The sequence below is a fragment of the Melanerpes formicivorus genome, unplaced genomic scaffold, assembly GCF_026170545.1.
Source record: "Melanerpes formicivorus ecotype bairdi unplaced genomic scaffold, bMelFor1.0.p_v2 SCAF_96, whole genome shotgun sequence".
Classification (NCBI taxonomy): domain Eukaryota; kingdom Metazoa; phylum Chordata; class Aves; order Piciformes; family Picidae; genus Melanerpes; species Melanerpes formicivorus.
Genome location: NW_027142448.1, coordinates 775804 through 788862, shown reverse-complemented (window position 1 = coordinate 788862; position 13059 = coordinate 775804). Strand labels below are relative to the sequence as shown.

At 53.0% G+C, this 13059-nt stretch overlaps 1 protein-coding gene across 1 annotated transcript in view; it reads right to left on the bottom strand.

Annotated features, from left to right (window-relative positions):
• The window catches only part of LOC137455320 (alpha-2-macroglobulin-like protein 1), a 42679-nt gene that overhangs the window by 3843 nt on the left and 25777 nt on the right, over positions 1–13059 (bottom strand). Inside the window, exons 19-28 of the mRNA XM_068166032.1 lie at positions 12594–12770; positions 11825–11906; positions 10929–11085; positions 9726–9800; positions 7107–7278; positions 6350–6564; positions 4840–5055; positions 2439–2554; positions 890–980; positions 167–235 (exon numbers count right to left, since the gene is read on the bottom strand). Coding sequence (XP_068022133.1) covers positions 167–235; positions 890–980; positions 2439–2554; positions 4840–5055; positions 6350–6564; positions 7107–7278; positions 9726–9800; positions 10929–11085; positions 11825–11906; positions 12594–12770 — 1370 coding nt within the window. The remainder of the gene's footprint in view (positions 1–166; positions 236–889; positions 981–2438; positions 2555–4839; positions 5056–6349; positions 6565–7106; positions 7279–9725; positions 9801–10928; positions 11086–11824; positions 11907–12593; positions 12771–13059) is intronic.

The window sequence follows — 13059 nt, the reverse complement described above, 5'->3', positions numbered from 1 at the left end:
GCTGCAGGCTGGCAGGTCACCCAATATGGCTGAGATGCAGGAGCAACAGCTCTGGGTACTTAAAATACTGATTGGAATCAAGATGCAAGAGTAGGCTGCAACCTATCTGCCAGACCTTAGCCCTTTTAATGACAGTGGATGATGTTAGTATAAATTCAGCACTCACTTCTTCCAAGTAGAGAACAACTTGCTCAGCTTTACTTTCCACTTTCTTCACTAAAGGCATCTTCTTGAGCTGAAAATAGGGGGAAGGTGTCAGAAAGGCTAAGAGAAAGCAAAAATATTCAGACATTATTTGTTCTTCTGAGGGCCAGGGCAAAATGCTCTCGTGGCCAAGGAGCCCTTTGGGTAGGAGAAGGCAAAATGTGGTCTGGAAGAGACTTAGGGTATAAACATTTCTTGAGAAGAAAATAGCCTTGTTGCTCTGCCCAGAGGAATGATCACAGCTCTGCATACAGCCCTGCAGGGTGGACTTCCACCATTATCCTCATTCCAGCTGGACATAATCATAGAGTCATGGAATCAGTAAGGTTGGAAAAGACCTCAGAGGTCATCCAGTCCAACCTGTCACCACAGACCTCATGACTAGACCATGGCACCAAGTGCCACATCCAATCCCCTCTTGAACACCTCCAGGGATGGGGACTCCACCACCTCCCTGGGCAGCACATTCCAATGGCTAATAACTCTCTCAGTGAAGAACTTCCTCCTCACTTCCAGCCTAAACCTCCCCTGGCACAGCTTGAGACTGTGTCCTCTTGTTCTGGTGCTGGTTGCCTGGGAGAAGAGACCAACCTCTGCCTGTCTACAACCTCCCTTCAGGTAGTTGTAGAGGGCACTGAGGTCTCCCCTGAGCCTCCTCTTCTCCAGGCAGATCTCACAGTCTCACCTCTTGCAGTGAAGCTGGCACAGGGCTGTAGCCAGACAGCAGCTCCATGTGGACCAGGACCATGTTGGTGGACACACGGTTCCCTGTGTAGCTGCAGCAGGAGACCAGGGGACAGCACCAATGTTACTTCCTGAGCCGTGATCTCCAGACACTCCAGCCCAGCTTTGGCACTCTGCTGGAGGAATCTGCCCTCACTTTCAGTGTTTCTCCTGTAAGCAAACCTTCTTCTGTACTGGAATAAATCTTTGTGCTTCCCCCAGTTTCTCTTTTAATTATTCTGAGACAAGGGAGAAAGAATTCCTTGGAAGATTTCTGGAGTAACCTTTTCTACATGTGTCAGAGGACATCACATCTTCTGCCTGCTCCCTTGGGAGTTCTGTCCCAAGTATACCTGTCCCAGCTCTATGGCAGGGCAGAGTGGTCTGACAGTCAACCATGCATGGAGGAGGGAAGACTTAGGGTCCGTGTCAGCAGTCAGACCCACAGGACCTTCACATCATCACTATTTTGAGACCTGAGCCTAGAAGGTAGTCTGAGCCATAGAGCTTGGGACAATTGGTGGTGACTGTCATAATAACAAGGAGATCTGTAGCCTGAGCTGTCCCTCTGGGGGCTTGCACCTGTCACCCAGCTGAGAACAGCATAAACAGATTCATAGAATCAATAAGGTTGGAAAAGACCTCAGAGATCATCAAGTCCAACCTCTCACCCAACACCTCATGACTACTAAACCATGGCTCCAAGTGCCACATCCAATCCCCTCTGGAACACCTCCAGGGATGGGGACTCCACCACCTCCCTGGGCAGCACATTCCAATGGCCAATTACTCCCTCAGTGAAGAACTTTCTCCTCACCTCCAGCCTAAGCCTCCCCTGGCACAGCTTGAGACTGTGTCCTCTTGTTCTGGTGCTGGCTGCCTGGCAGAAGAGACCAACCCCCACCTGGCTGCAACCTCCCTTCAGGTAGTTGTAGAGAGCAATGAGGTCTCCCCTGAGCCTCCTCTTCTCCAGGCTAAGCAACCCCAGCTCCCTCAGCCTCTCCTCACAGGGCTGTGCTCAAGGCCTCTCCCCAGCCTTGTTGCCCTTCTCTGGACACCTTCAAGTCTCTCAATGTCCTTCTTAAACTGAGGGGCCCAGAACTGGACACAGGACTCAACGTGTGGCCTTGTGCTGAGTACCAGTGCTGAGCACAGGGCACAATGACTTCCCTGCTCCTGCTGGCCACACTTTTCCTGATGCAGGCCAGGATGCCATTGGCCTTCTTGGCCACCTGGGCACGCTGCTGGCTCATGTTCAGCTACTGTCAATCAGTACCCCCAGGTCCCTCTCTGTTTGGCAGCTCTCAGCCACTCTGACCCCAGCCTGTAGCTCTGCATGGGGTTGCTGTGGCCAAAGTGCAGCCCCTGGCACTTGGACTTGTTGAATGCCATCATGAATGAGGACATCTTAGCCCTTGGACGTGATGAGTGAAGGGGAATCCTGCTCACTAAGAGACTGGTATGAATTCTCTTAGCAGAGTGGATGCAAGGGGCAACTGAGGGTCTCCTACCGAGCATGAAGGGTGATGGAGAGCTGGGTGGCGTTGGGGGCAGTGCAGTCTGTGCGCACAGACACGGCAAAGGCGTCCTCGCTCCGCGCTGGAGGGATGTGGTACCGCAGCACGGCCTGCCAGGACAGAGAGAAGCCAGCTGGCAGACAACAGCAGCTTTCTGTTCTGGTGGAGAGTGTGTAATGGTTTGGAATCTTACCACCACATGAACAACACTCACTCAGTTGGAAGCAAATGGAAGCTGTATTTACAAGCAATAACTGCACTCTACAATGGGTTGCAATGAATGTGTACAGATAGACAGGAGATAGGATAGGATAGGATAGGATAGGATAGGATAGGATAGGATAGGATAGGATAGGATAGGATAGGATAGGATAGGATAGGATAGGATAGGATAGACCAGACCAGGTTGGAAGAGACCTTCAAGATCATTTTATCCAACCTATCATCCAACACCACCTAAACAACTAACCCATGGCACCAAACACCCTGTCAAGTCTCCTCCTGAGCACCTCCAATGATGGTGACTCCACCACCTCCCTGGGCAGCACATTCCAATGGGCAATCACTCTCTCTGTGTAGAACTTCTTCCTAACTTCCAGCCTAAACCTCCCCTGGCACAGCTTGAGACTGTGTCCTCTTGTTCTGCTGCTGCTTGCCTGGGAGAAGAGACCAACCTCTGCCTATCTACAAACTCCCTTCAAGCAGTTGTAGAGAGCAAGAAGGTCACCCCTGAGTCTCCTCTTCTCCAGGCTAAGCAACCCCAGCTCCCTCAGCCTCTCCTCACAGGGCTGTGCTCCAGACCCCTCCCCAGCTTTGTTGCCCTTCTCTGGACACCTTCCAGCCACTCAACATCCTTCCTAAACTGAGGGGCCCAGAACTGGACACAGGACTCAAGGTGTGGCCTAACCAGTGCAGTGTACAGGGGCAGAATGACCTCCCTGCTCCTGCTGGCCACACTCTTCCTGATGCAGGCCAGGATGCCATTGGCCTTCTTGGCCACCTGGGCACACTGCAGGCTCATGTTCATCCTACCATCAACCAGCACCCCCAGGTCCCTCTCTGCCTGGCTGCTCTCAGCCACTCTGACCCCAGCCTGTAGCACTGCATGGGGTTGTTGTGGCCAATGTGCAGCACCTGGCACTTGGATGTGTTCAATCTCCTGCCCTTGGACTCTGCCCATCTGTCCAGGTCCCTCTGCAGAGCCTCTCCTACCCTCTAACAGATCAACTCCTGCCCCCAGCTTGGTGTCATCTGCAAATTTACTGCTGATGGACTGAATGCCCTCATCCAGATCATCAATGAAGATGTTAAAGAGGATGGGGCCCAGCACTGATCCCTGGGGCACACCACTGGTGCCTGGCTGCCAGCTGGCTGTGGCACCATTCACCACCACTCTCTGGGCTCAGCCTCCAGCCAGTTCCTAACCCAGCTCAGAGTGCTGCTGCCCAAACCAGGGGCTGACAGCTTGGCCAGGAGTTTGCTATACAGGTGTGTACAATCAGACAACAGCAAGGAAACTCCCCTGATCAAAATGACCAGGAAAAGGCTACCCCACTCCCCCCAGAGCCCCTTTTATTCCCTTCCCTCTATGATAGAAGAAAGACAAAAGGGGCCTTTAGCAGGAATGTCAGTCTTATCTGCAGGGTCAGCTACTAGTGATAAGATCCTCCCAGCCAGGCAGAGCAGAAGCAACCAGAGAAAAGGCAAAGGAGTGAATGTGGAGAGTGAGAGATTGTTAGTGCCCTCCACACCTCTGCCCAAGGAAATTCCTTCGGAATAATCGTCTGTTTTCCTTTTCACACCCAGCTGTGCACTGTTTCACACCCACCTGTGCATTGTTTCACACCCACCTGTGCCCTGTTTCACACCCAGCTGTGCACTGTTTCACACCCACCTGTGCATTGTTTCACACCCACCTGTGCCCTGTTTCACACCCAGCTGTGCACTGTTTCACACCCACCTGTGCATTGTTTCACACCCACCTGTGCACTGTTTATACTTCTTCACTCTTCCTCTCAAAAATCTGCAGCTACCTTCTAAAGGCAGAGCCTGAAACTGCCACAGAGTATCATGGTCATCCTCTAGCACTTGGCTGCTGCTTGCTGCCCTATGCTGATGAGAGCAGAGGTTCTGCTGGCACCCTGCTCCTGGTGGTGTTCAATGGACTTCTCAGAGAGGAGCAGCAGCTCTGGCTGGCTGGAATCCCCCAGCTTCCATCTGGGGTACTGCTGTTCCCTTCCTGTTGGCTCTCACCTACTGATGCTGGCTATGACCCCATGTTCTTGCAAGTCACTGCAGCAGTCTGTTTTCAGTGCTGGCTAAGAAAGAAGGTGGGCAGCCCCCTGGCTTTCAAGGCTGTTCCCTAGACAGACCCTTCCTCCATGGCTGGGCTTACCTGCAGGAAGAGGCAGCCATGGCCCTGCACACGCACAGTGTAGTGCTGGGGCCCGGCTGGCAGCTCCACTCTCTGCAGCAGGAGGCGATTGGTGCTGTCTACTCTGATGTTTTGGTTGAAACCCTCAGAGGAGAGAGAAGCCTGAAGATCAGGGCCATCCTTGCTGAAGGTCTTGGTTGCATACAGAGCCAGGGCTTCCAGGGCAACCACTGTGTCCTGAGGGAGGAGAAACACCTTGGGCAAAACAGGATCCCTTCTCCCTTTGCATTTCCAGTGCTTAGCCCTTCTCTCTCTCACACTGCAGCTACAGCACAGTAAGGGTTCAACTCTCCTTTTGGACTTTCAGCACAGGATTATCTCAGAGGAACACAAATATCCACTTTCCCAGCTCCAGGATAATCTCAGAGGAACACAAATATCCACCTTTCCCAGCTCCAGGGTTATCTCAGAGGAACACAAATATCCACCTTTCCCAGCTCCCAGCAGCTATAAATCCATAGATAGTTTTTCCTTTTTTCCCCCTCTTTCTTCTTTACTATGGGGAATGCTAGGACCCCTTGCTCTGCTTAGAGTAGAATAGAATAGAATTAACCAGGTTGGAAAACACCTTTGAGATCATCCAGTCCAACCTATCACCCAACACCATCTGATCAACTAAACCATGGCACCAAGCACCCCATCCAGGCTCTTCCTAAATACCTCCAGTGATGGTGACTCCATCACCTCCCTGGGCAGCACATTCCAATGGCCAATCTCTCTCTCTGTATAGAACTTCTTCCTAACCTCCAGCCTAAGCCTCCCCTGGCACAGCTTGAGACTGTGTCCTCTTGTTCTGGTGCTGGGTGCCTGGGAGAAGAGACCAACCCCCACCTGGCTACAACCTCCCTTCAGGGAGTTGGAGAGGGCAATGAGGTCTCCCCTGAGCCTCTCCTTCTCCAGGCTAAGCAACCCCAGCTCCCTCAGCCTCTCCTCACAGGGCTGTGCTCCAGACCCCTCCCCAGCTTTGTTGCCCTTCTCTGGACACCTTCCAGCAAATCAACCTCTTTCCTAAACTGAGGAGCCCAGAACTGGACACAGGACTCAAGGTATGGCCTAACCAGTGCAGTGTACAGGGGCACAATGCCCTCCCTGCTCCTGCTGGCCACACTGTTCCTGATGCAGGCCAGGATGCCCTTGGCCTTCTTGGCCACCTGGGCACACTGCAGGCTCATGTTCAGCCTATCATCAACCAGCACCCCCAGGTCCCTCTCTGCCTGGCTGCTCTCAGCCACTCTGACCCCAGCCTGTAGCACTGCCTGGGGTTGTTGTGGCCAATGTGCAGCACCTGGCACTTGGATGTGTTCAATCTCCTGCCCTAGGACTCTGCCCATCTGTCCAGCCTGTCCAGGTCCCTCTGCAGAGCTCTGTACACTCTAACAGATCAACTCCTGTCCCCAGCTCGCTGTCACCTGCACAACCATAGCTGATCTCACAAACCATAGCTGGTGACACATTCTCTCCCAGAGATTACCTGGGTTGAAGCAAAGCCTCCATAAGGGTTCTGCTGCTTGGTGAGCCATGACACAATCCGGGATGCCTTTTTGATTTCATCTGAAGACAAACTTGGCTTTGAGAGGTGAGCCATGAGGATGCTGGATGTCAGTTCCACATCAACAGATGGAGCCCGATACCAGTGCAGGGAATCTTCTTCCTTTTGGGACTGTTGACTCCAGAATATTTGGTCATCTAGAGATGGAGTGAAAACACTTATGGAGCATGGCTGTATCTAATGACCTCAGAGTGCTGCTTCACCCCTGGGCCTAGGAATTGAGTGAAAATGTACAGTGGGACAAGGTATGGGTTCATAGTTCCCTGCTTGCCCCCACACCCTGCTTTTCCCAGGGTCACAGGAACTAGAGGTTGGAAGGGAGATCATTGAGTCCAACCCCCCAGAGATCATTGAGTCCAACTCCCCTGCCAGAGCAGGGCCATAGAATCTAGCACAGGCTGCCCAGGAATGCATCCAGCAGAGACCTAAGTCAACAGTGTGGGAAGAAGGAGCTCTGCAACATCCATGAAGCTCCTCTGGGTCTGGGAGACCAGAACTGTGAGATCATGGGGGAAGTCTGTCCCACCGTACCAATACACCTTGGCAAACAGAGCTTGTGAAAGTGTTGGCCTCCCCACAGTGCTCCCCACTCCTGTCTTCCATTCCCTTGATTGTCAGCCCTGGGACCTCCACACAGTTCTGCCAATGTCTCTTTCTCCTGCCCCTCAGTCTTTGGTACCTGATGTTATGGCAGCCATATCCAATCTGTCAAGGATTTTCTGCCTGAAGGTCTTCTCTCCTGCTACTGCAAAAGCATTTGCAGCTAGTGCCAGGTCATAGAGGTTGGAGCTGCCAGTATCAGAGCTGACCATGTCCTTTATACACTTCAGAGCTTTCCACACCACTGGGTCCTAGGATACAGAATCACATGATCACAAAACTCTTTCTTTTGGAAAAGGCCTTTAGGATCATCAAGTCCAGCTGCTAACCCAGCACTGCTAGGCCACCACTAAGCTACGTCCCTCAGCATGGCATATACGTGGCTTTTAAATGCCTCCAGGGGTGGGGACTCCACCACTGCCCTGGGCAGCCTGTGCTGGGCCTTGGCAACCCTTTCAGGGAAGAAATTGTTCCTCATGTCCAGCCAAAACCATGGCACTAAGCACCCTGTCAAGTCTCCTCCTAAACATTTCCAGGGATGGTGACTCCCCCACCTGCCTGGGCAGCACATTCCAATGGCCAATCTCTCTCTCTCTCTGTAGAACTTCTTCCTAACATCCAGCCTAAACTTCCCCTGGCACAGCTAGAGACTGTGTACTCTTGTTCTGGTGCTGCTGGCCTGGGAGAAGAGACCAACCCCCACCTGGCTACAACCTCCCTTCAGGGAGGTGTAGAGAGCAAGAAGGTCTCCCCTGAGCCTCCTCTTCTCCAGGCTAAGCAACCCCAGCTCCCTCAGCCTCTCCTCACAGGGCTGTGCTCCAGACCCCTCCCCAGCTTTGTTGCCCTTCTCTGGACATCTTCCAGCAACTCAATATCTTTCCTAACCTGAGGAGCCCAGGACTGGACACAGAACTCAAGGTGTGACCAGTGCTGAGCACAGGGCACAATGACCTCCCTGCTCCTGCTGGCCACACTCTTCCTGATGCAGGCCAGGATGCCATTGGCCCTCTTGGCTGCCTGGGCACACTGCTGGCTCATGTTCAGCTTCTGTCCACTACTGCCCTGGGCAGCCTGTGCTGGGCCTTGGCAACCCTTTCAGGGAAGAAATTGTTCCTCATGTCCAGCCAAAACCTCTCTTGGTGCATCTTGAAGCCATTTCTTCTCCTCCTGTCACTTGTTACTAAGGAGAAGAGACTGACCCTCACCTCGCCACAACCTCCTTTCAGGGAGCTGCAGGGAGTGAGAAGGTTCCCACTCACACTCCTTTGCTCCAGGCTGAACAGCCCCTGTTATCCCAGCTGCTGCTCAGAAGATGTGCTCTAGACCCTTCACCAGTGCCACTGCCCATTTTTTCCAACTGGAAGCATGCTGGTTGCTGGCAGGAATTATGGGGAGGGAACACAGCTTAGAGGCGTGCAAAGGAGGGTGGAAAGAGGGACAGGACACATGGGGAGGAAACCAGCAGCATAATCCTGCCTGCCCAGAGGCTGCACATCTCTGCCTGCCCCAAGGCTGCACATCACTGCCTGCCCAGAGGCTGCACATCGCTGCCTGTCCAGAGACAGAACATCACAGTATCACAGTATCACAGTATAACTTAGGTTGGAAAGGACCTCGAGGATCATTGAGTCCAACCTATCAACACAGACCTCATGACTAGACCATGGCACCAAGTGCCACGTCCAATCCCCTCTTGAACCCCTCCAGGGATGGGGACTCCACCACCTCCCTGGGCAGCACATTCCAATGACGAACGACTCGCTTAGTAAAGAACTTCCTGCTCACCTCGAGTCTAAACCTCCCCCGGCACAGCTTGAGACTGTGTCCTCTTGTTCTGGTGCTGCTTGCCTGGGAGGAGAGACCAACCCCCTCCTGGCTACAACCTCCCTTCAGGTAGTTGCAGAGGGCAATGAGGTCACCCCTGAGCCTCCTCTTCTCCAGGCTAAGCAACCCCAGCTCCCTCAGCCTCTCCTCACAGGGCTGTGCTCAAGGCCTCTCCCCAGCCTTGTTGCCCTGCTCTGGACACTTTCAAGTCTCTCAATGTCCTTCTTAAACTGAGGGGCCCAGAACCGGACACAGGACTCAAGGTGTGGCCTATCCAGTGCAGAGTACAGGGGCACAATGACCTCCCTGCTCCTGCTGGCCACACTGTTCCTAATGCAGGCCAGGATGCCATTGGCCCTCTTGGCCACCTGGGCACACTGCTGGCTCATGTTCAGGTGGCTGTCAATCAGCACCCCCAGGTCCCTCTCTGTTTGGCAGCTCTCAGCCACTCCGACCCCAGCCTGTAGCTCTGCATGGGGTTGCTGTGGCCAAAGTGCAGCCCCTGGCACTTGGACTTGTTGAATGCCATCCTGTTGGACTCTGCCCATCTGTCCAGTTGGTCGAGGTCCCTCTGCAGAGCCCTTCTGTCCTCTAACTGACCAACATCTGCTCCTAACTTGGTGTCATCTGCAAACTTGATGATGACTGACTCGACCCCCTCATCCAGATCATCGATGAAGATGAAGATCACTGCCTGCCCAGAGGCTGCACATCTCTCCCTGCCCCGAGGCTGCACATCTCTGCCTGCCCAGAGGCTGCACACCTCTGCCTGCCCCAAGGCTGCACACCTCTGCCTGCCCCAAGGCTGCACACCTCTGCCTGCCCCAAGGCTGCACACCTCTGCACACACAGCCCGGCCCCATGCGGTACTCACAGAGCGCGGCATCCCTGAGCGCACGAGAGCTGTGATGATTGCGGAGCTCAGCCCCAGTCCTTCCTCCACTGCACCCTGCAGCCACCCCAAGACAGAGAAGAAGGCTGCTGTGAGAAGGGAGAAGACAAAGTTTTCCAGTGCCTTGTGCAAACAGTGGTGCTGGCCCTGTTCACAGAATTGGTTTTACCAGGACAGACTTCATGTCATGAAGTCCAACCCCCATCTAATGCCACCAAGCCTGGTGCCAAGCTGTCTCTCAGCGCCACATCTCTGCCTCTTTGAAACACCTCCAGGGAGAGCAATTCAACCACCTCCCTGGGAACCTGTTCCAGTGCTTCAGAACCCTTTCAGTGAAGAAGTGTCTGCTAATATTCAACCTAAACCTTCCCTGGTGCAAAAGGAGGCCATTTCCTCCTTCTGCTAAGGAAGTGTCAGGGCTGGTCTGTACTCTGCAGGCCCTGCTGCCCAGAGCACTGCTCAGCCATGGTGACCCAAGATCCTCTGGGTAGCTGCTTCTCTCCTTCTGAACACATTTTCCTTTCCCTTCCCCTTCCCCTGCAAAAGTTTTCAGTAGCAGATTTCAGTTCCAGGAGCAAGTGATGTTCTCACAACCCCATTGAGAGGTGGCAGCTCATTCAAGGGCCAAGACAGTGGCAAGGGTATGAAGGAGCAGAAGAAAAGGCATGTCTTGCAAGGGGAAATGGAAGGCACCATTCTCTTCACTTAGAAGATTATTTGTCTGAGCTTCTGACCACTGGGACTGCTGCTGGCTGCACTTGGGTGGCACTCTGTGTGTCTGTGCTGTCTCTGAGTGTGTAGGACACTTCCCTGGTAAGGTGAGCCTCACTTGGGTGGCTGCCATCAATCTCCATTCACTTAATTTCTGACTTTTTCTGTGGAGGTGGTAACTCAAACTGAAGGCAGAAGGAGCAGCTCAATAATGGGATAGGAAGCTAAACCAGTTTCCCAAGGGAATACATCCCAGCTTTTGAGGGGGGAGGGCACTCTCTCAGTTCCCACACAGGCATCATCCATAACTCAAAAAGGTGCCACCATGACTAAGCACAATCCTGAGTGTCCCCCAAGGGTGATCTTGGGCACATCAGAGCCTCCCTCCCGCAGGAGGGTTTGTTTGCTCTTGGCACCCAAATTGCACCAGTATGAGCCCTGAGCTACCTACTGCACAGCCAGGACACTTCATACCATCAGACCATTGTTGAAGAGCTTCCCCACACTCTTGAAGCAGCCAGATTGAGTCTGAGTTTTTATCAGGGCACTGGCAGCATCCTTTATATTCTGCTCATCTATGTGGATGAAGTCCCGGGCTTGGCTGAAGGTCTTGAGGACGAGGGCAGTAAGCCTGGGTCCAAGGAATGGAGAAGAAAATTGAATTGAACCAGTCACTGATGCCCAGCACCAGTAGGAGACAGGATTCCCTGTGTCTTCTACTGTCTCACCCCTGGAGAAATGCCAGCAGGGAAGAGCCTCTGCACAGATGGAGAAGTGGAAGCAATGCATGTGAGTTACATACTCTTGATCTACTTGAAGCAAGAGAGAAAAAACCCAGCAACAGCTCCATGCTTCCCCCAAAGCTCTGTCAGTTCCAACAGGGTGCACTTAATGTGACTTCAGGTCAGGAGGGTTGATGTTTAGTGAGCTCACTCAGCCCTTTCCCCAGTCCTGGTTGTATCACAGTATCACCAAGGTTGGAAGAGACCTCAAGGATCATCCAGTCCAACCTGTCACCACAGACCTCATGACTAGACCATGGCACCAAGTGCCACATCCAATCCCCTCTTGAACACCTCCAGGGATGGGGACTCCACCACCTCCCTGGGCACAAAGCACTCCAGAAAGCCTGGAAAGAAGCTGTCTTTGCACCCAGGGTTTCAGAGTCAGCCCAAGCTGGGATGTGCAAGCACAGTCAAGCAGGAGTACCTTAGGACAGTTCATTGGCACAGTGCTCTTCCAGGAGGAGATCCAGTTTGAACTCCAGACCTCCAAAGTTCCTCAAATTCCCCAGGCCAAAATCTAAGCCAGCTTGAGCCTGTCTAGGTCAAGCTGTTGCTCCTCAGCTGAGTCTGGATCTCTCTGCTTACCATGTGTTCCCTGGCTCACTTCCTTCCCCAAAGGCACTGTATGAGCCATCTGCGTGCTTGTACAGGAGCTGCCGCTGGTACCCTGCAGGAAGAGGCTGGGAGAAGTGAAGATGCTCTCTCTCTGCTGTATGCCCTAGGTGTCACCCTGCCCCACCAATCCTGCTGACCATTAGAGAGAGAAATTCAACACAGGGCTTTCAAATGGGTGCTGTGTGGGGCACAGCATCATAGAATCAATAAGGTTGGAAGAGACCTCAAAGATCATCGAGTCCAATCTGTCACCCAACACCTCATGACTAGACCATGGCACCAAGTGCCACATCCAATCCACTCTTGAACACCTCCAGGGATGGGGACTCCACCACCTCCCTGGGCAGCACATTCCAATGGCTAACAACTCTCTCTGGGAAGAACTTTCTCCTCACCTCCAGCCTAAACCTCCCCTGGCACAGCTTGAGACTGTGTCCTCTTGTTCTGGTGCTGGTTGCCTGGGAGAAGAGACCAACCCCCATCTGGCTACAACCTCCCTTTAGGTAGTTGTAGAGGGCAATGAGGTCTCCCCTGAGCCTCCTCTTCTCCAGGCTAAGCAACCCCAGCTCCCTCAGCCTCTCCTCCTATGACTTGCACTGCTGCAATTCCCGTGATGTCAAACAATTGATGCTGCAGAAATCCTGATCAGCAGCAAGCCTCTGCTGGGATCCCCACCACACAATCTGCTGCAGTGGACATCACCAGTTTAAGAATCCAAGAGGAGAAGAAATCTACCCACCATTTTCCAAATAGCCAATTGCCTTCTGTTTGATTTCTGGAGTCAGCTGTCCTGTTTCTTCAAGGTACCGTGTGATGAACACATTGGGGGCAAAATGGACCATGTTCTGCTCACCACAGCCACTGGACATCTGCAGGAGATCATCTATGTTGTTCAGTGCAGGCCCCAAAATGTCACCTGTAGGACAGAACCACGGCTTTGGGAGCATTACATGTTCTTGCATGTGAAAAATCATCTGGCCTCACTGATTCTCCAGGCAACCTGCTAAGAGTGGTCCCAGGTCACCTCTGGCCACACTGCTGTCACTCTAATGTCTACAGAGTCCTGCAGAAACAGTGATCATACAATCACAGAATCAATATGGCTGGAAAAGCAGAACAAGAGGACACAGTCTCAAGCTGTGCCAGGGGAGGTTTAGACTCGAGGTGAGGAGAAAGTTCTTCCCTGAGAGAGTTGTTCACCATTG